The sequence below is a fragment of the Ursus arctos genome, unplaced genomic scaffold (genome assembly GCF_023065955.2).
Source record: "Ursus arctos isolate Adak ecotype North America unplaced genomic scaffold, UrsArc2.0 scaffold_12, whole genome shotgun sequence".
In the NCBI taxonomy this organism is placed as follows: domain Eukaryota; kingdom Metazoa; phylum Chordata; class Mammalia; order Carnivora; family Ursidae; genus Ursus; species Ursus arctos.
Window position 1 is genome coordinate 42,671,519 of NW_026622786.1, and position 22,893 is coordinate 42,694,411.

General features: G+C 34.7%; 1 protein-coding gene across 1 annotated transcript in view; it reads left to right on the plus strand.

Annotated features, from left to right (window-relative positions):
* PIGK (phosphatidylinositol glycan anchor biosynthesis class K) overlaps positions 1-22,893 on the plus strand; it is a 111,067-nt gene that overhangs the window by 28,615 nt on the left and 59,559 nt on the right. Inside the window, exons 4-9 of the mRNA XM_026497779.4 lie at positions 5,157-5,292; positions 6,726-6,837; positions 9,656-9,752; positions 11,878-11,995; positions 13,236-13,346; positions 18,320-18,492. Of these exons, the coding sequence (XP_026353564.1) occupies positions 5,157-5,292; positions 6,726-6,837; positions 9,656-9,752; positions 11,878-11,995; positions 13,236-13,346; positions 18,320-18,492 (747 nt within the window). The remainder of the gene's footprint in view (positions 1-5,156; positions 5,293-6,725; positions 6,838-9,655; positions 9,753-11,877; positions 11,996-13,235; positions 13,347-18,319; positions 18,493-22,893) is intronic.

A 22,893-nucleotide genomic window follows, 5' to 3' on the forward strand; every position in this document is an offset into this window, starting at 1 on the left:
TGATTTTTGCATTTAAGTGGGCACTTAAAATTTTAAGTTATACCTTACTACATTTAAAGGAGAAATTATATGCTCTAGTGCTATTCTTTGATTTGAAAGTTTGCTAAGGTCTCTTGATGGTTCCATTTTGAATTTCAAGGGCCTATTTTATGTCAGTTATGTGCTATAAATATTGAACAGCAATAATGAGTTCATTTAATCACCTGAGTTGATTAAATTATCAACATAAAACAAAACACATCATTATATCCTTCCAAATCCTAGGTCATATAATTTAAGGGTGTTATAGGATTCTTAAGAGCAAATAAATTATTATGTCAAACAAACTGGGCTGGAATCCTAACTCTACTATTTACTAGCTTTGTGACCCAGGACATTTAAACTTCTGTGTGCCTCAGTTTCATAACCTGTAAAATAATACATGTCTTGGAAATAATGTATGAGATAATTCTTACAATGTGCTTATCTTATTAGTACAGTGCCCGAGATATACCAAGTGCTCAATAAATGTTCTATTATTATACTAAACCACATGTGACTTTAAATACACGAGGCTATAACTAGCTAGCTCTACCCTCATATGACATGTCTGCTACTGTTGATTTCCCATCTCTGCAATGCAGTTTTTGAGTTTTATTTCTAATAATATAAGTATAAAATACTTGGCATCCTATAGCCTAGTAATGCCAGTTGTTTGACATTTGGCAAATTGAAAGTAATTTAGAAAATCCTAATGGTCTAGAACCTGTGGCTAGCAGATTTGTTATGATTAGCTTCATAGTACATTGGTGATGAGATTTATTGGCTTGGAAATTTCTCAAGACATAGAAGAAAAGGAGGAGAAAAGCCTAAAAGTAAATTATTCTGTTATCAAGCTAATGATTATACACAAAATTTGTTGAATTTGCTTTGTCCAATAGTCACTACATTGCTACAGAAGCAATAATCTACAGAGTATCCTGAATTTATATCAGGGGGAAAATAAAGCAACACCTATGAACAGAAAGCCAGATATTTAAGAGAAAGCATCAAAGATCCCTATGATTCTCAGATCTCCTGCTGCCTTAATTTCAGCTACTCTTCTACGTTGGGATGTTGATATTACTGAAGATAAGCCTGGTGATCCTAGCTCTGGGAGCTAAAGATGATCTCAGGTGGAATTACCTGATTAGTAGCAGGGCAATAGAGTGTATAGCAGTTTTAAGGGAACATTTAAAAAACACTTTACCAACACAGTAATTTATTTAAATTTAATTCAGTGAAAAATTTTTATTAAGATAATACCAGTCTATTAATAAATGAGGAGCTATGCTTTTTGAAATGTCACACTCTAATAGTGTAAGGAAGTGAAAGATTACTCATTTATTTAAAATGGGCTCTTTTTTAACCCATTGGTTCCTGGTTCCTGATTGGGTCAAGGAAGAACTTTAGGGAGGTGAGTAAAAGAATGGCCTAGCAGCCTTGATGCAGGGTTTACCTGTTCCTTTAATGTTTGGCAAACATAATGGAATGTATTTATTTTAGACTCCCTCCCCCCGACATGTTTCTCAAATTGTGTTTCGTGCCCTCTTTTTTTGAGAAGGTTTAAAATTTCGTTTTTATTTTAATTGCCCTTAAAGTCTATATAAGCATGGTCAAGGTATTCTTGATCAAGGTATTAAATCAGATACCAAAGAGTGGTAAGGGAAGAAAATATTAGTTTTTTTTAATCTATAAAAGTAAAGAAGTTATGCTTCATTAATACTCATTATATATATTTAAAGTAGCAAATACATATGATGTACAAATTAGTAGATATATATAGGTATGTCCTCATTATTTTTTTAATTAGCAAGAATGCGTGATTTAAAATATGTAGAAGGGGGCCTGGGTGGCTTAGTTAGTTAAGTGTCTGACTCTTGTTTTTGGCTCAGGTCATGATTTCAGGGTGGTGAGATCAAACCCCCCCTCCTTGGGCTCAGCACTGTGCGGAGCCTTCTTGATACTATCTCTCCCTCTGCCCCCCCCCCCCCACGCAAGCTCTTTCTCTCTCTAAAAAATAAAAATAAAATATGTGGAAACTCATGTAAACAACCGACATATTGTTTGGATTCCAACCCAGTTTGAACTTTATACAATTTCTGTGCTCACTTTTTCTTTTGGTTTTGTGTTTAGAGAAGGCCATATTGCCATATGATTTGTCGTGTGATGTAGGTTTTGCAGGGCCTTGAATAGAGTGTGAGAGTTGAGTCATCACACATGGTAGTATAAGATTGCCAGACTGTAAGAATATCATATTCTTGTATCAGTTGGATATATTTGAGGGATTTTTTTCTTAATTTTAATAAGATACAAAGCAAGTTGCTGTCATTATTTATAGGAATGTAGTAGTATGTCTTCAGTGTAGATTTATTTTCTTTGGTTTTGATTCCAGCAGTGATTGATTTGATACCAACTTAGTGAAGACTTAAATAACTGCTGGGATGCTCACTGGATATTCAAGTGAAAAAGACACTTTAAGGAGTCAACAAGTTAGGTCTCATAATAACTGATGTTTGAAGAATATTTATTGGCAAAGTCTTAAATATAAAATCTGATCCCTGAACAGTCAAGTAACATAACATAACAGGAATTTATGAATTGCATTTTGTGCAACATACTTTTGTGAATATTTTCTGTATTATCGAGTTATATTGTAGTGTAGATATCAAAATATAGGAAAAAAAAATAAAGTGTAGAACCAGGACGGATATTATCTCTTTCTACTGTTAAATACAACAGCAGTCAGTTAGTTTTAGCAAAATAACATCCTTCTTCAAATGGAGTTAATGTTTTTAGAGTACTATTAGTTTGGTAATTTTGTTAAAATGTGATTGATAATTTTGTATTTATTCATAGTTTTATAAGAACTATAAGCCTAAGGAGTTAACTTTCATTTATATATGTAAGTTTCATTATACAAATAATTTAACACCTGGACCAAGTGAGAATTTTTTTTTTCCTCCAGAAAAGAGTTCTGAACGTTTCTTAAGTTTTAGAAACAGTGAATTAGAATATGTGGTTGGACTTCTAAACCTTTGAAATTGTCTGTTTCCAGTGCTGCTTTTCTCATTGATTATCCACAAATAAAATGATTTTTTTAAAATTTTATGTTAACTGAGGGTTATAGTACTTATATGGAGGCTCAAAATTGTGGGAAAAATATTGATTGAATTTATGATTTTTTAAAAGATTTATTTATTTATTTTAGAGACAGAAAGAGAAAGAAAGCAGGGGGAGGGGGAGAGGGAGAGGAAGAGAGAATCCTAAGCAGACTTCCCGCTGAGCATGGAGCCAGGAGGGAGCCCGGATGATGTGGGGCTTGATCTCATGACCCTGAGTTCGTGAACTGAGCCAAAACCAAGAGTCGGATGCTTAACCGACTGAGCCACCCAGGCACCCCTGAATTTATAATTTTAAGCTGAAATTACTGCTTCTTTATGACATTGACATTGTATAGATATTGAATGGTCTTTAATTTCATAGATTAAAATTAACTGTTAATCAAATAGATGGCCTAAAGGAATGGTCTTATATTGAGATTTGGAGGTCAGTTCAGTCTTATTTAATAGTGGTTTATAACAAAAAAGGTGATTGATAATAACTTAGTGTAAGTTAGTCATCTTACGTTTTGAAAAAAGGAAAGATATATTTTCCATTTTAAGAGGAATAACTTCACCATTCTGTGAGCATGAATCAGTAACAGCTGAAGATTTGATCTTTGAATGTGACAGGGTTGGAACCCTTTCAAAATAGAAATCTAGCCAATTCTCAAGAAAAATCACAATGTTTCAGTTTTGAACTTTAATGTATTTGGAACATATGCAGCAGAACACTTTCTTCTTGCTATCTCCTGCCAAACTAATTATGTATATACCACATTAGTTTTTCCCTTATGTTTGGGAAGCTCAAGTATATGGTAGAATTGCCTGATTCATGTTCACCACTTTTAATAGTAAGATCAAGATGAGAAGTATTTAAGATAAATTTTATAATTTTCTCTCAAAGAAAATGTATGCAAAAATGAAAATGTTTCATTCACTCAACAGATATTTATTGAATACTTACTATCTGCCAGGCTCTTTTACCAAGCCTGAGTGTGAGTGATACAGTGGTGAGCAGGATAGAGAAAGCCCCTGTGCTCGGAGAGCTTATATTCCAGTAGGGGTAGTGGCAGGATGTGATGGGGATTTCAAATTCATAAATGACCTGCAGAAAATAAAACATGTAATGAGAATGGAGTAGCTCAACTGAGATTGGGATAATAGAAAGATTTGGGAGAAGTCTAAATTTATTTGGTCAGTAGCCCCTAAAGTGGTAATGGCTTGGCATAGTCCTGAACAGAAAGGCCAGTGTGGAAGGAGCACAGTGAACGTGGATGGTAGGAGCTGCAGTTAGAGGTAGACAGAAGCCACATTAAAGTAAGCCTTTTAGACCATGAAAGGAGTTTCAGTTTTCCTCTAATTAAAATGGGGAGTCTTTGGAGGATTTTAAGTGAGAAAGTTTAATGATTTGACTTATTTCAGAAAGGTGACTCGTAATTTTAAGGAAAATGACCTGTAAGAGGGCAGGAGTGGAACCAGGAGGCCAGGGAGGGAGCTATTTCAGTACCTAGTCTCTTACGGAGGTGGAGTGGAGCCAGTGAAGAGTGACTGGGCCGGGATATGTTCCTGTGGCACCCCCTGACTGCACTTGCATGTTTTCATACTTAAGCAGTTGCGATTCCGAAAGTTAAATTCTTTGGAATATCATAGTTTAATTTGGACTCGGTAAATCTAAAGAATGTCAAATATTACTGAAATTTAAAAAAAAATGTTTGGGGAAGACAGTGTAGCTCCTTCAGCTTCCTTTGCTCTATGGCATAAAATACACTATGTTGGGAAAAAATTTAAGTTAGTAACTTCAAGTTCTGTGGATAAATTCATGCCAGATTGCTCTAATTTCTTTGCTTTAAAGCTTATACTACATCAGGATATGAAAACAATTAAAGAGCTCTTTTTAAATATGTACTCAATAATTATTTTAAGTTATTTTTAATGAAAAGAATGAACATAATTGTCTCATGATATAAATAAAGTGTATCTGCTTTTAACTTACTGGTTTAAGTAGGATAGTTACTGGAATTTTTTTTTTTCTAGTCACATTGTTCTGATGCTTGCAGACGATATGGCATGCAACCCTAGAAATCCCAAACCAGCTACAGTGTTTAGTCACAAGAATATGGAATTAAATGTATATGGAGATGATGTGGAAGTGGATTATAGAAGTTATGAGGTAACATTGATTTAGCAACGTTTTTGAAATGTAGTTATCATTACTTTTAAATTTTAAATTGTGGTAGAATAAAATAGTCTTTTTTTTTTTTTTCTTTGAACTTTGTACATAATCGTCACTGAAGCTTTGATATAATTCTGTCTCTGGAGTTCATATTAAGGAAACAATACCGGAGTAAAACTAACACAGCATGAAATTTCATATATATATCTGGGATAGAACAACTTTTTCTTGGCTTTTATGTTAGAGTATTTTAGTGAGGTTTCGTGTATCAACTTTTTTTTTTTTACAGTAAATTCATTATTCGTCTTTCATATTTGACCTAAAATTTCAAGTTTTATATATTTAGTATATATATTAATTGAGGAAAAATTTAAATGATTAACAAAAAACTCACCTATATTTCCACTACTTAGAGGTAATCACTTTTAAGATGCTTCCAGTGTTTTTATGCATATGATTAAAAATTAAAATGTAAATTTGAAAAATGGCATCATACTGTGTTTTTCCCTTTGAAACTTCATTTTAAATTTAATAGGTAATGAAGATGTTTAAAATTTGAAATCTTCTTGGTGAAGTCTACCTCAATAATCCTTCCCCTTTTACCAAGCCTACCAAAAGTAAGACAATTTTTTGTGTTCCCGGACCTGTTTTAAAGCAATTTGAAAATCATCTCTGTCTCCTCCCAGCCTGTAAGCTCTTTGGGGACGTGGCCTGGGATCATGACCTGAGCCGAAGGCAGATGCCTAACGACTGAGTCACCCAGGCACCCCAAATTTTCTGCTTTTTAAATTTAGATCTGTGTGATATAACTTTAAATATGCTTTCAAAGAATCCTAGAGGTCCACAAAGTCCAGGTTGGGAAATCTGGTTTAAAGTGCAATGAATTTTTTACATGTTGAAGATATCCCTAATAAAATTTAAGAACAAAATATATTAAAAAATCAAAGATACACAATTTGGGGATTATTTACGGAACTATCCTTATGGTTTTATTTTTATGATTCATGATGGACCTGTCTTTCAGGGTTTATGTAGAATTCACTAGGTAGTTGTACTAATCAATTGCAATAGTTATAATGTTGCTGAATTTATTCAAGTTTCTTTATTTTGTATCTTTCCAAAGAATTGCCTCTGAAGACATTAATAATTTTTAAATTTTGGGCAATACTTTGCATAGAATTTAAAGTTTTAAATTTAATCAACTGATTTTTCCCCAGGATAGTTTTGTTAGCTATTAGTATTTAATGGAAGCAAGTTAACTCAGATATATATTTAAATGAATAAATTTGAGTTATATTTCACTTTGTGCTTTATTTTCAGTTTATGCTGAGTAATATATAGAGAAAGAAGAAGGAATGTTTTTGAAAAAAAAAAAAAATTATCACGTTTCCCCTGATTCTGTTTCATCCCCTGATTTCTTTTTTTTCCAGGTAACTGTGGAGAATTTTTTACGGGTATTAACTGGCAGGATCCCACCTAGTACTCCTCGGTCAAAACGTCTTCTTTCTGATGATAGGAGCAATATTCTTATTTATATGACAGGTAATTTGAGAATTTAGGTATTTAGAAATAGAATATATTGTGATTCTCCTCAAGAAGAAATCTTCATGGAAAGAAATTTAAACGCCTTAAATGAATTTTTGTTAAAATAGTTTGTTTTGTAGTTCTCTTTTCTCATGACAACTTGAAATGATATTTGGAGGCAGCATAACATTTTATACTGTCCCTTAGATTATTATCTCTATTTTTTTTTTTTTAACTATTACCCTGGTAAAGCTTATTACCTTTTATGTAGTATCCCTGCTATAGCCTTGTTGCCTTCAGTTTTGTCTCCTGATGATTAACAGGATTAACTAAAGTAGTTAATAAAAATTGCCAATCTGTCCTTCCTCTGCATAAAACTTTACAATGGTTTCTTGTTGATGGAGTCTCAAATTTTAATGTGTATCAGGATTATTTGAATGCAGATACTCAGGTCTTTAAAATTCTGATTTAGTTTTGATACGGGGTGGGGCTTATGAAACTGCATTTTAAATATGTTAAATACATACAAACTGTAATAGTCTTTTGTCTATACTTTGAGGAATATCGGAGATAAAGTCTTAATTATATAGTTTAGTTTTATTGTTTATTTAGTTATATATGTAATATATATAACAATATATATTATTATTTAGTGATATTATTTATTTCATTTTAGCTCTTGCACTTTCTCTAATTTTCTTCTAGGACTTTTTCCATCCTCTAAACATTTGCTTAAGTTGTTACCTTTGTTTATTGATGGCTTCTCAGTTCACTTTGCCTACCTGATTATTCCTGATCTTTTTAGTCTTAGCTCAGGAGTCACTTCCTTTGGTGATTTTCCTCTGTAAGTCTAGGGTGACCTATATCTCCAATTGCCTGGGACAATTGTAGTTTACACCTGTTATCCTAATGTAATTATTAATAGTGCCTCCTTTACCCCTCAGAAGCGTCCTGGTATATATTTTATAATTGCCCAGAGATACTTCTTAGCTCCTTGGCTGGTGTAGGCTCTCCTCTTTGCACTCCCACGTTAATCTGTAGTTTCTTTATGAGCATTTAACTTACTACTTTCTTGTTTGGATATTTATTGCCTTCATTAGATTTTGAACTCCAAGATGTCATTGATAATGTTCACCTTTTTATTTCCAGTGCTCTGTTTTATGGTAGTATTTAGTACATATGAATGTTGATCAAACAATATTTAAAAATGTTTTCGGAGGGCATTCCGTTCAACTGATGATAAAACATTTGCAGAATGGTTTTAGATGTCACACAGCAGGATGGTTACTGACTTCTACCTGGTGGTGTACTTTTCTTTGTCTGTCGTGTTGCATTTACTTACAGCTTTTCAGATTCAATTAATTTAAAAACTTTATAAATTAGCAGAACTATGTCAGGAATATTTTCATTTTAGTTTATCTGACAGTGATAAGAAATTTTCAAGCTTTTGTGTCAAATATTATGAAGTACAGTACTAAACTACAGGTTGTACAACTTTTTTTCTAAGTCTATGGATACTCTTTCAGGATAGCTCCAGGTAGGGAAAAAATTCCAATAGTCAAAGATAGTATTTGATAAACTGTGGCCCACGGAAGGTTGTCTGTTTTAGAAATAAAGTTGTGTTAGAACCGGTTGCATCCATTTGTTTTACTTATTGTCTTTGCCTACTTTTACACTACAGTGGCAAGAGTCCAGTAGTTGCAACAGAAACCATATGGGCCATAAGTCTAAAACATTTACTACCTGGCCCTTTACAGAAAATTTGCCAATCCATGTAAGAGAGTAGGAAGGCTGACAGTTATAATAAAATGATAATAGCTAATATTTAATGAGGGTTATTGTACCTCAGTCAGTATTGTAAATCAGTGTGTGTATGAATTCATTTCATCCTTACAGTAATCCAAAAATTTAGGTGCTATTATATATAGCTGTGTGGGTTGTGCACTGCACATAAGTGTTTGGCTAGGGGGTTGAGTGGGAGCTGCCATCTAGTATATGTTTACACATAGTAAGCTCTGTGCCCTGCCGTAGAGTTGTTCTAATGGGAGGAAGAAGTATCATATTTCCCCCACAAAGATATAACTACTAATCACTTTTGAGCTCACAGAACTGCATATATTCAGAGGGGCCACTGAAATAGACAGATTTTTCTACTTTGAAGCCCTGTGGGAAGTACCTTTTAAAAATCCACACAAAGGAGCTTTATAGGCGTTCTACTATGGGGCTGATGTATTTCTTACAGCTAGGGAAACTGAGGCATAAAAAGAGTAAGTTATTTGCCTAAATTAATACAGTCATTAAGTGGCAAGCTAGCATTTGAATCCAGACAGACTGGCTCTAATGTCACAGTCTTCTGGTCAGCTGTCATGGGATAGTGGTTGTTGGTAGTAGAAACTTTAATTTATATGTGAGAACGACACTTCGGTAGTATAGCATTCCAAGTATACACTATGACTAGTACTAGCATACTATGGGACCCCTTTCTCACCAAAATGTTTGCCTGGTATTTGAGAAATTATTTATCTCTAGAAACTCACTTCTGACATAATAATGGAGCCAGTGCAAAAATATAAATGTGCTTTTATAGAATGGAATGATAAAAGAACTTATGAAGATATTATATCTGCTATTTTTTGCACAGTCTATCATTATTCTATTTTTAATTGGTGTAACAGAAAATTATTTTTTTGTTTTCATAGTACTTTTCAGTTTAGAGTATAAAATAACAAGTGATATTAAAATATTGCCATGAATGAAGTAAATGTTTATATCTGGATGTATGCAGTATGCATTTAAAAAATGTATGTATTTGATCTTCTTTAACTCTTCCTACAAGGACATGGTGGAAATGGTTTCTTGAAATTTCAAGATTCTGAAGAAATTACCAACATAGAACTTGCAGATGCTTTTGAGCAAATGTGGCAAAAAAGACGGTAATTAGCAAATGACTACTTTTCATAAGATAAATTAGTACCTAATTTTTCCATGGTTAGTAGATTTGTAGATCCTATTTTATGAGATTTTAACTTACTTTAATAACTTCTACTCTTTTAGATGTATGTTATTTCTACTGAACTATTTTTAAAAGAAAACTTAGTGTTCTTGAAGAGCATAAAAAAAAGTTAACCCTTTAAGATCATCTTTCTGTTATTTAGCAATGTTTTTGGAGGAAATAAGGATCCCACCAATCAAGTTCCCCATAATGTAGGGGGATGGTGAACATATATTTATTTTCCAACTTCAGCCTAATGTTACTTTTTGTACATTCTCTGACTTTCCGTGCGATAGCGATACGTATTTCTTCCTTGGAAAAAATGCTGAAATTATGATTAATGTAATATTTGTAATCTAACCCACATTAAGGATGATATATTGTTAGTAATCCATGGTAAGCACCTCTCTAGTTGAAAGTTGTCATATGAATGTAAGTGAATATAAAGCAGCAGAAAGTGCTTTTTAACTTGATTACCTTCGATAAATACTTACGGGTTACCTTCTAAACACATGGCACGGAAAGGAATATGATGCTTATTCTGCCTTCACAGTGTTTAAAATCTAGTGGAAAAGAGAAATATGTATACAACTCTGCTACAAATTAATTGTAAAATTGAATTATGTGCATAAGCAGAATGAATGGAAGTATCGAAGGGAAGCTTTTGCTAAGTACTGGTTTTTTCTTATTCGTGGTTTACATTTACTGCATGTATACTAGGTGCTAGGCACTGTTTTATATATGCTGTGTCATTTAATTTCAGTAACAACCCCATGAGGTAGATACTATTATTATTCCTATTTTCACACATGAGTAAATCGAGGCATAAATAGGTTAACTTGCCAGACTGCACACCTAGTAAGTCCCTCACTAGGACTCATTCCTAAGTGCTCCAGTCGTTTTACTGTACTGCCCCTCGTAACCTTAGATGTTTCCGATCCTCAAAGGCCTCCACAGACTTTTGTCTCAGAATGAATATGTCGTATGAATTGTTCCTTTTATCACCTGCTTAGATATTATGGCGCAAGATTGCTTGCTTTCTTTTCTAGGTGCGATGTTAGTTGTTTACCTTGTACAGGTGTCTGAGAGAAACCTTTGAAAAACATATCTGCTCCCTACTTTCACCAGCTAGGCAGCTCATTCTAAAATACAGAGCTGATTATGTTATTTTCACTTTAAAAAAAAAGCCCTGCTTGACTTCCTCAGACTTATAGGATAAGATCCATACTTCATGTGGGATACTACATAGATTGACCCTACTACCCTACCTTTTTGAAATTGATTTCCTCCATTTCCCCAAATTTAATGTAAATCCTAACTACATAGTACTAGTCCCCTTTTCTGAAACAATTATACTTTTTCAAACTTAGGTGGCTTAGTAGAGCCTTTTTCCTCTCCTGGAATATGCTCTTCCTTTCTTTTTTAGTTAAAATAACTCACCCTTCATTGCCCAGGCCAGACATCACCTTTCTCTGACCTGCCTTTCTTTACAGCCCCCTCTCTTCCTTTCTCAGTGCTCTTAGAGCACTTTGACTTTGTTACACTCTAACTTCTATGAAGACAGGGACTGCTGTATCTCCAGCTGAGGGTCAGGCATGCTATAGGCTCTAATAACTATTTGTAACTCTTACCACATTCCATTTGGTTAAATGTTTATGTGTTTCTCTTCCAGTTAGATTTTAAGCTTTTTGAGTATGGTGACTAAGTCATATATGTTTTTTCCTGAATCTGGCTCATTTTCTAGGATAGCCTGGGTCCCAAATAAGTGTTTTTTGAATTGAAGGTTGATTTGGATTCTGATTCATGTGGCCAAGATAAGGGAGGGCAAAAGAGTTGGAACAGCCATTTTGTGGTACAGCCTGTTGAGGTAGTATCCTTGGACAAGATTATAGCTTTAATATTTCTAATATCAAATTTGTATTGGGAATTCTGAAAACTCCCAAATTTTTAACTAACGAAATGACTAAGATATGACTTTAACATGTTATGCAAGTATTGTAAAAATATTAGTTAATGTTTGATAAACAGCATGATTCATGTTAAAGATATTACCACTTTTCTTTCAGCTACAACGAGTTACTGTTTATTATTGATACTTGTCAAGGAGCATCCATGTATGAACGATTCTACTCTCCTAACATAATGGCTTTAGCTAGTAGCCAAGTGGGAGAAGATTCACTCTCGGTAGGTGCATATTGCCCATTTGTAAACTGCATTGTCTTTGGAATATGTAGCTATTTTGGAAATCACTTATATGCTTTATGAATATATCTTTTTTTTTTATTCTTAGACTTTTTAATGCCTTAGAAGGAAATTTTGATTGCATTTAAAACATTTTCTTATAATGACGTTATTAGACATATACTTCTTTTTTCTGCTTTGCTTTTTAAAAAAATTTTATTGAAGGGGCGCCTGGATTGTTCAGGTGGTTAAACATCTGCCTTCAGCTCAGGTCATGATCCCAGGGTCATGGGATCAAGCCCCACATTGGGCTCCCCACTCAGCAGGAAGCCTGCTTCTCCCTCTCCCTCTGCCTGCTGCTCCCCCTGCTTGTGCTTTCTCTCTCTGTCAAATAAATAAATAAAATCTTTAAAAAAATTTTATTGAAGTATAATTGACTACAATCTTGTGTTAGTTTTAGATGTACAACATAATGATTCAATATTTGTATATATTGCAAAATGATCACCACAATATATCTAGCTAACATGTATCACTAGACCAAAAAAAAAGTCACCATACGTAGTTACAGAATTTTTCTTTCTTGTGATGAGAACTTTTAAGATGTAGTTTCTTAGTAACTTTTAAATATGCAATACAGTATTATTAACTATAGTTGCCATGCTATATATTATATCCCATGTCTTATTTATTTTATAACTGAAGTTTGTCCCTTTGGCTTCCTTCACCCATTTGGTCTACCCTCCACCTCTCATTTCTGGCAACCACCAACTTGTTCTCTGTATCTATAAGATTGGTTTTTTGTTCTTGTCTTTGTTTTTAGATTACACATATGGGTGAGATCATATGGTATTTGTCTTTCTCTGACTTATTTCATTTAGTATAATGCCCTCAAGATCCATCCATGTTCCCACAAATGGCAAGATTTCTTTTTCTTCTTTTCTTTTTTCTTTTCTTTTCTCTTTTCTCTTTTGTTTTCTTTTGCCTCTTTCTTTCTTTCTTTCTCTTTCTTTCTTTCTTTCTTTCTTTCTTTCTTTCTTTTCCTTCCTTCCTTCCTTCCTTCCTTCCTTCCTTCCTTCCTTCCTTCCTTTTCTTTTTCTTTCTTTCCTTCCTTCCTTTCTTTTTTCTTCCTTCCTTCCTTCCTTCCTTCCTTCCTTCCTTCCTTCCTTCCTTCCTTCCTTCCTTCCTTCCTTCTTTCTATGGTTGAATAATATGCCATTGTATATGCTTTGTTTTTTCATAGCATCAACCCGATCCTGCAATTGGAGTCCACCTTATGGATAGATACACATTTTATGTCTTGGAATTTTTGGAAGAAATTAATCCAGCTAGCCAAACCAATATGAATGACCTTGTAAGTATTTGCTTGATTTGATTATAGCACATAGGTATGCTTAATGTGATCAGTGAAGTCCTTGAATGGTAGCCTTTCAAACTGTTTTGAATCTCCCTTTACAGTAATCTCTCTCTCTTTATTACAGGAGGCCTCAAGTTTAGCTCAGTTAACTTGTTACTTTCATTCATTTGCTCATGCTCTTTTCTCTACCAGAAGTGTACTTTTTTAAGATTTACCTAGTGAAATTCTACCTAGTCTTTGGGTGTCAAATCAGATCCTACCACCTCCAGGAATAGCCCCATAGTTCTTCCCTGTTGGAATTTAAGTAAGATAAAGTTTCTCAGAGCTTTATTTCTCTCTTTTACCATTTATCATATTCTGCCTTTTTTTGAACTTACTGAGTATGAATAATAGGATATTCTTGGAGGAAAAGAACTTTCTCTTACCTATTTTTGTCCACCCTTCAACTTCTAGTACAGTGTTTGTTTTTTTAAGATTTTATTTATTTATTTGAGAGAGAGAGTGAGCGAGAGAGAGAACACAAGCAGGAGAAGCAGCAGAGAGCCACCCAGGTGCCCTAGTACAGTGTTTTGATACAGCTTCTTGAATTTAGTTCAGTCTTTTTCCTGACTTTTCTGTGCTTAATATATTGTTAAATAAGTCTACTTTGGAGTTGCTATTAAAAGTAGGCATAATACAGTTAGAATGGCAAAAATAGACAAGGCAAGAAACAGTAATTGTTGGAGAGGATGTGGAGAAAGGGGATCCCTCCTACATTGTTGGTGGGAATGCAAGTTGGTACAGCCACTCTGGAAAACAGTGTGGAGGTCCCTTAAAAAGTTAAAAATTGAGCTACCCTGTGACCCAGCCATTGCACTACTGGGTATCTACCCCGAAGATACAGACATAGTGAAGAGAAGGGCCATATGCACCCCAATGTTCATAGCAGCAATGTCCACAATAGCTAAATTGTGGAAGGAGCTGAGATGCCCTTCAACAGATGACTGGATTAAGAAGTTGTGGTCCATATATACAATGGAATATTACTCAGCTATCAGAAAGAACGAATTCTCAACATTTGCTGCAACATGGATGGCACTGGAGGAGATAATGCTAAGTGAAATAAGTCAAGCAGAGAAAGACAACTATCATATGATTTCTCTCATCTATGGAACATAAGAACTAGGATGATCAGTAGGGGAAGAAAGGGATAAAGAAAGGGGGGGTAATCAGAAGGGGGAATGAAACATGAGAGACTATGGACTATGAGAAACAAACTGAGGGCCTCAGAGGGGAGGGGGGTGGGGGAATGGGATAGACCGGTGATGGGTAGTAAGGAGGGCACGTATTGCATGGTGCACTGGGTGTTATACGCAACTAATGAATCATCGAGCCTTACATCGGAAACCGGGGATGTACTGTATGGTGACTAACATAATATAATAAAAAATCATTAAAAAAAAAAAAGTAGGCATAATAAAAAAAAGCTTGAAACAGCAATTCTGATTGCAAAATTACTGTGCATCAATGACTTTCACTCTTTTTTTCATTGATTTACACCCTGTTCTTTCATTTGTAAGCATTTTTTGAGTTTTGGCTAAGTGCCAGCCACTGGCAGACACTGTCTGCCTTTATGGAGCTTCAGAGTGAAAGGGAGGCCAAGTAGACCAGGCTTGGGAGTCTTGCACATCAGCCAAGCAGCTTTGCATTGATCTCTTTTATCACATAGAAAAGTTTTAGGTGACCTTTTTTTTAAAATTAAAGATGTTCTGCAAAATTCTAAAAACTACTGTTATGAGCTATCATATTTGATAACATAGAACTACTTGCTACATTTTGAAGATTATATATTTTGATGCTTGTTAAATCTTAATGTTAACTTGTTATAATGCTACTTTATAAGAAAACTATAGTCACCTAAATTCCAGTTACTTTATTTTTTAAGTGTATTCCCATTTTAAATTATATATTGTATATTTTATTTAATACATGACACACTGTCTCAAAAGTTTACAAAATATGCACTTCACACTTCAAACGTCTAATGGATTTTTTAAAAAAATAACTTCTTCCTTTGAAATCATATAGGAAAGGCTGAAGAAACTTTTGTTTTTTTCCCACAATTGCTGTATAGTTTTTAATAAACATTCCTCACTAATATCTTGTTCCCTACTTCTGTTTTTTTAATTTGAATGATGATTATTTTAATCTCGTTCGGTGAGAATGATCCATTTCTTTGAAGTTAAATATTCTAGTGATTTGATATCCCTTACGATGTTGTGGAATAATACCTATTCTGCTGGATTATGTGTGTATAGGAAAATTTGTTGGGTATCAGCTTTATTTCAAAGTACAATTTTAGGAGCTTCAGGGGCAGCAAAATTAGAAGACCTGGTTCTTGGCCCCTTAAAAATTTATAGTATCATTGGTAACAGCTGCAAAGCACATTTATAGAGTATCACCTATTAAATGAAGTCTTTGGATCCTCCAGGTAATATTTTTTCTTCTGTGAACACATAACTCTTGCTATGTACATTTAAGGTGCTTTTAATATTGCTCTGTAATTGTTTATATTTGTGACATTCCCTCGAGGCTTTGAGGTTCTTAAATAAGAAGTAAAAGGACCATGCTTCATGCATCTTACTATCCACAGAACTTAATTATAGTACCTGGTGTATTTGTGGATTCTCAGTGAATATTTGGAATGAGTGAAAGGATATGACAACCATGCACATTTTATGGTTTCTTTAAATCCAGTGGGTTTGGTGTAAACTTTTTCTTGGAAGAGGTAGATTTTCAGGTTTGGAAGAAGAGAAGAAGTATAGTATACTCTAGGAAAATGGAATACCTGCAGGGGCACACAAGTTGGAATCCTTGTCTTCAATAATGAGCATGTAATCTGGCTAGAGTGTGAAGATTCTGTAAGTGAAGGAGATTATTAAAAATTAATGTTGCTGAGGCTAAGGAAATCAGATTGATAGGATAAAATATTTTTGAAGGAAGGAGTAACTTCATAGAAAGTGGAAGTATGATCAAGTTAGCAACAAAGAAGATAGTACTTTTTATCTTGTTTCCCAAGCTCATTCCCGTGTGCTTTACCTGCTTTCTTCTGCTGGTACCTAAGAAAGCTCACCAGGTTGCTTGCTCATACAGGAATGCCTTCAATATACATAGGACTTAAATCGTGTCTTTGTGTATTTTGTCTTATCTTTTACTCTGTTTCTTCAGCCTTCAATCTGTATTGTCCTTCCTGTTTGGCATGTTACTTTCTTGTGAAGTAAGTTTGGCATTTGTCCCCATCCTTTTTGCCTTCACTGCTTCTTAATTTATATCCTGATCTCTTCTTTGTATTTCCTTTTATTGTTTTCCTGAACCAGGAAGGTATTGTGGTATTAGGCAAATTATTTAATGTTTTTGAGCTTTAGTTTGAATTAGAGATAATAATCTTTATATACCTCAAGGTTATTGGTAATTTAAATCAGAGTATCTACAAATTGCTTTGCACAGTGTTTGGATCACTATGTTTCATAAATTCCAGCTGCTCTGCCCTTCCCCACCCATCTCCCATCACATTGGTGATTCCCTATGCATATGGTCTTGTCTCCATAGGTGGACAAGTGCTGTGGCCTCTAGGCCCTTACTAGCAGGACTGTCTTGGTTTTCTTCATATATCCTGTGCTTCTGCCAAACTAGGTTATTTGCCTTACACATCTTTGCAGCTGCTCCTTTATTAAGAATGTTATTTCCCATCTGTAGTCTCCCTTTTCCTTCAGAAAGTAGCTTAAATCCCACTCCTTCTTTTTTCTTATCCTCAGACTATGAAAAGTTTATCCATTTCTGAAGTAGAACCTGTCACCTTTGTTTCTACCTTGTTATGTTTATTCATCTCTGACTTGACTTAAAGCCTTGAGGATAGGACCATGTTCTATCAACTTTTGTATCCTCTGTGGAAGATAACAGTATAAAATATATGTAGTAAGTATTTTTTCTGCTTTGCCGAGTGAATGAGTAATGTCTATCCTTGGTAGTTCACCAAGGATTCCAAGGATGTGGAATATTGGGGATATGATTAACATAGAAATTATCATGAGATCTGTGTGAGATGAAGTCATGGTTTTCAGGCTGTGTTCTTTGAGCACTAGAGGTGTCTCTTGGATTTATTTTTATTATGGCTAAACTAAGGAAGTTACTGCTTACTGAGATGATGTAGATGCAGAAGAAAAGCAATTCTTTTCATAGTGTTTCATGTAAGTTCTCGGTAAATTTAAAGTTCAAAATATATTTTGTAGCATATGATTCAAAAAAGTGAATTTTTTTTCCCTCCCTGGTCAGCTTCCTTTTTATCACCTACAGTAATGTCTGTATAGCTTTCTTAGAATGTCAAGTACTATCGTAACAATGAAACTTTAATCTTTAGAATCAGTAGCGTCTTTAGATTGGGAGAGCTTTAAAAATGCACTGTAGGGGCGCCTGGGTGGCACAGCGGTTAAGCGTCTGCCTTCGGCTCAGGGCGTGATCCCGGCGTTATGGGATCGAGCCCCACATCAGGCTCCTCCGCTATGAGCCTGCTTCTTCATCTCCCACTCCCTCTGCTTGTGTTCCCTCTCTCGCTGGCTGTCTCTATCTCTGTCAAATAAATAAATAAAATCTTTAAAAAAAATAAAAAATAAAAAATAAAAAAAAATAAATAAAAATGCACTGTAGTCGGGGTTCCTGGGTGGGACAGTCACTTGAGTGTCTGACTCCTGGTTTTGGCTTAGGTCGTGATCTCAGAGTCATGGGATCAAGCACCATGTTGGGCTCCATGCTTGGCAGGGAGTCTACTTGGGATACTTTCCCTCCGCCCCTTCTCCTACTCTCTTTCTCTCTCTCTCATAGGTAAATGAATCATTAAAAAAAAATACACTACAGTCTACGATACTGTGTTATTGATTTGATAAAAGTTATATGTGTATGGGTATATTTATTATTGTTATATATATGTTTTTCAGTTTCAGGTATGTCCTAGAAGTCTCTGTGTGTCTACCCCTGGACATCGCACTGATCTTTTTCAGAGGGATCCTAAAAATGTCCTGATAACTGATTTTTTTGGAAGCGTACGGAAAGTGGAAATTACAACAGAGACTATTAGTTTGCAGCCGGATTTAGAAATCATGGAAAGCAGGTATTTATCTTGAATTGTTATTTTATTAGAATATTCTAGTCTCAGAATTGGTAAATTTTTATGTAACATGATGTTACATAATATTAAGAGATGAGAGTTGATGTTTGTTAATAAAACTACACATTTCTACCCAATCTTCACTTTATGTAGGCCCTACACTTTTCAGGTTTATGGGCAAAAGCTATAAATATTAGGGGAAAGCTATGATCATGATTAGGATTATGTTGTAACTTCAAAATACAATGTTCAGAATAGTGATTTGAGACTTGCTCAAAAGGACTAAGACTTTCCTTGTAACTGGCTGAGAACCATACTTTTCATTAGTGGAGGTATGTATAATGGTTCAGAAGACATTCATGAAAGGGCAGGTATGTGAATGTTTCAAACATTAATACTCTAATGAGCGTGTATGCTTTCACCTATTGCAGTAGAAGGTGTTCCCTGAAGTGACATTGAATAGGGAAGTTGGCAGCTGGGCAGTTAGAGTGAAATAAGGGCCCTAAGAATCTGGCAGATAAACATAAAAAGGAGAAGCGAGTGCCAAAAGTGTATAGGTGCCAAATACATATTTCAGACTACAACACAGTGCTTCCATGTTCAGAATTTCTGTGTGTTCCAGCAGTCTGGTTACTTCTCTGACTGCCATATATTTTGGTTCCTAAAGTCTGGGTGGTTTGTGAGCCTGTGGTATCTCTGGCTTTTCTTTAGTGTTATATTCTGTTAATCTGGAACAATTTATCTGGAGCTATTGTAAATTTGGAGTGACCCTCTCATCAACAGGTGCCACTGTTTCTGCTTTATTTGGGGGCTCTTGGTAATTCATTAGAGAAAGGAAGGGAGGTATATGCCAGATACTCCTCTCTTGGGGAGTAGATGGTATGTGAATGTGCAGTTAGTGTGCATGCATGCATACATGTTGATGTGTGTGTATAGGTGTGTGAGTGAGAGAGCACACAAACAGGAGAGAGAGATTGAGAGAAATTGGTTGATTTGGGGTATGCAAATTTTAGAAATATTTATAATGTTTCATTTGTTTTTTTCCCCGTAAACATTTTTAAAGGCAAAATACTTTGTTAAGATTAAATAGTGTCTCAGTTAATAGCCACTTTCTTGAAACATATAGGTGATATATTTTACTAGCATTAAACTTTGTTATTTGTGATTATCTAATACTATCTATTGGAAACTCATACTCCTAGGAACTTTTCTGGACTGCTAACTGGCAACATAAATTACTCTCAATTTTGAAAATTTCAAAGACTTGTAATTGAGCTTAGGATGTTTTAGGAATAAATTTAAAAACTAGCACAAAATGCATCTTTTTCAAGGATTTAAAATTGATGTTATTATTAATGATTTCCTATTCAGAATATTCAAAGCCTTGGATATTTTCTTTTCCACTTTCCTATAGCTGTTGGCTTAAAAATATATTTTAAGACATCAGATGATAGTCTACAGCAATATCACTTTTGTTATTTTATTATATTTTATTTTTTAAGATTTTATTTATTTATTTGAGAAAGAGGCAGAGCATGAGCAGGGGGAGGGGACAGAGAGGGAGGGAGAAGCAGACTCCCCACTGAGCTCAATCCCAGGACCCTGAGATCATGACCTGAGCTGAAGGCAGACACTTAACCGACTGAGCCACCCAGGCACCCCTTATTTGTTATTTTAAATACTGAATTTCAGATTACGCTTGTAAAATAGCTAAACCATATCTTAATACTTAGCAACTAAAATTGAAATCTTTTACCAAATTTATTTTGTAATTTTCCCTGAATTTAAGCCTGTGAGATTATAAGATACACCTTCTCTTAACCATCTGAACATTGCATTAATTTACTTTTAAAGGCTAGGACCATCTTTATACTTCTTCTGAACTTATTTTCTATTCTCTCCACTTAGCACAATATTAAATATGCAGTAAGTATACAATAAAAAATGATTTCAATGGAATCTGCTGAGTTTCATTATATATTCTGGAAGAATGGAATTTTGTCTCATGAATTATCTCTGTGTATTAGTTCAAGAGCGAAAATTGTTGGTGCTGAAAATTATCTTAATTTATCTTTAATCGAGGAGAAAATTTTGAGCATCAAAGCCAGACACCAGGCACTGTTGAATTATAGCACCCTCTAGTGTTTATAAATAAGTTTGTGTAGAATATTGTGTACAGATGGTTTCATGATCACTGGTGTATGTTATCCAATTAATTTAGGAGAATTAAGTTTCCAGCATACTTCAGGAATTTTTAAGTGGATGCTACAAATATTATTTCATTGTATGTAGGTAGTATTTATACACAAATAAGAATAACAATTAGATATTTGTTTAGAGAAAATTATATTTGTGAGAGGTCAGATATCACAAAAATATTTTATTAAGAAAATTATGGGTTAGGATGTGTATGTATTTTTTCAGATCTTAGGTTAAAGATATCAATACAGTCACTGTTATTAAAATTGGCCGTTATGCTTTTAAAAATATTACTGTCTACATACTGTACGTGGGATTGATTCATTCAGACTATTCATATTTCATATTTTGCATACAGGAGTATACTAGACTAAACTCAGATATGATGGAGAACCTTAGTACCTAAAATTGACTGATGTTATGATGTGATATTGTTATGCGTCTTCTGAAACAGATATTGAGTAAGGTATAGTGATAAAGTTAGTAACAACACTTTGTTTCTGCATGTGTCTTAGTAGTTGTGTGATTAATTTGTTTGCAAGAACAGATGGCATAAAGTAAGAATTGATTGCAGTAAGTTTGGCTTATATAGCTTGATTCTACACTGCTTCATTTGAGTATACATAGGTTGGCTTTTGATATGTATGTAGGCAGCAGCCTGCTCTCCTGAAGGAGTTGGGCTTTTTAGAATCTAGTGATAAGTCCATGTTAGCATTCCTCAGATTACCAGTTTTGTGTCCTTACTCTATGGGGAAAATAGCCTCCGGCTTGTGGATGTCAAAAGATAGACATGTTTTAGTGTTAGAAAATGTAAAAGTCTAAATTCAGTAGGCATTGCTCAAGAAAAAAAAAAGGGAATCCAGGATGTATTAACTGTAAAGATTCAACTTCTATTGTGGTTGGTTAGATGAAAACTTACCTAGTCTGACTTTTGCTTTAGGCTCTAAATTTAGGCACTTGATTCTATTTATGAATGTCTTGTTGCTGTAATTTTATTGTTATACTAGAAGTTCTTTCTCTTCTGAGACAATCTATAGCAATTGAAATTTTTGAAATTTTTTGAGTCTAGCAGGAAATTTGAGACTGGACTGTTTTCTTACAGATTTCTTACAGACCTCCAACAGAAGGGTGGAATATGGCTTCCTCAAAGTCAGTCTGTATTTTGAACACCAGAGTAGGCCTCTTTCAAGGGCTTGTTAAGGCAAGTCCCCACCTCATGTAGATCAAAGATCAGCTGTTGCTGCCACAGTCATCATATTTTGAGCCCTTTCTATGTGCTTCATGCTTTATATGATACATTAGCCAGGACTGTTAAGTTGTAAATAATGGGATCCAACATAAGCTACATTATTTCCTTAAGGACACTTGTTATACAGATAATTCTGTTTTATGGAACCCAAGGACTGACTCCAGGAAGAGACTGGAAACAAGAACCAGATGTCAGTCAGAAGCAGAGACAGCACTCTCTCCATCTCCTGTTGTTTTAGTCTTTTCTTTCTCTACTGCTCGGGCCATGTAGGGGGTAGAATGTGTACACACCACTGCTCTGGAGATTTATATCTCTTCTGTTGATGATAAAGCCCAGATAGACAATGAATTTGCTCATTCCTGATTCCAAGCTCCCTGGAGGACATGGTGATTAGCCCAGCTTGGGTCAGTTACCCACCTTTGGTCCAGCTGGGCAGTAATGGAATCGTTCATATAACACAAAATCAGGGCTGCTGGGGAGCCCACCCCATGTGTGTAAGGCTCCAAAGGGGAGCCCATCCCATGTATATAAGACTCCAAAGCCTTGAGAGCTAGGCAGATATCCTAAAGGGTGTTTATATTAATCTCATTTTAATTCACATGATAACTTTATGAGGCAGATAAAATTTCCTCATTTTGCAGATGAATAAACTGAGCCTGAGAAAGGTTAAGAAATCTGCCTTAAGTCACACATCTAACAAATGGTGGAGCCAAGATATGAATCTGGAAATGCCTCATACTTCTAAGAAATATATATTCTTATTTTATTCTTTTATAATTTACCATGAGCTACTTGGCTTGCTTTCCTTTTAAAGGATATAAAATATAAATGGTAGCTCAATGAATTTTCACAAACAGCTACTCATGTAACCACGAGAAAAAGAAATAGAATAATGCTGAAAGCTCCCCAGCCCTTGTGCCCTTCCCAATCTCTGTCCTCTCACTCCTTATCAAATT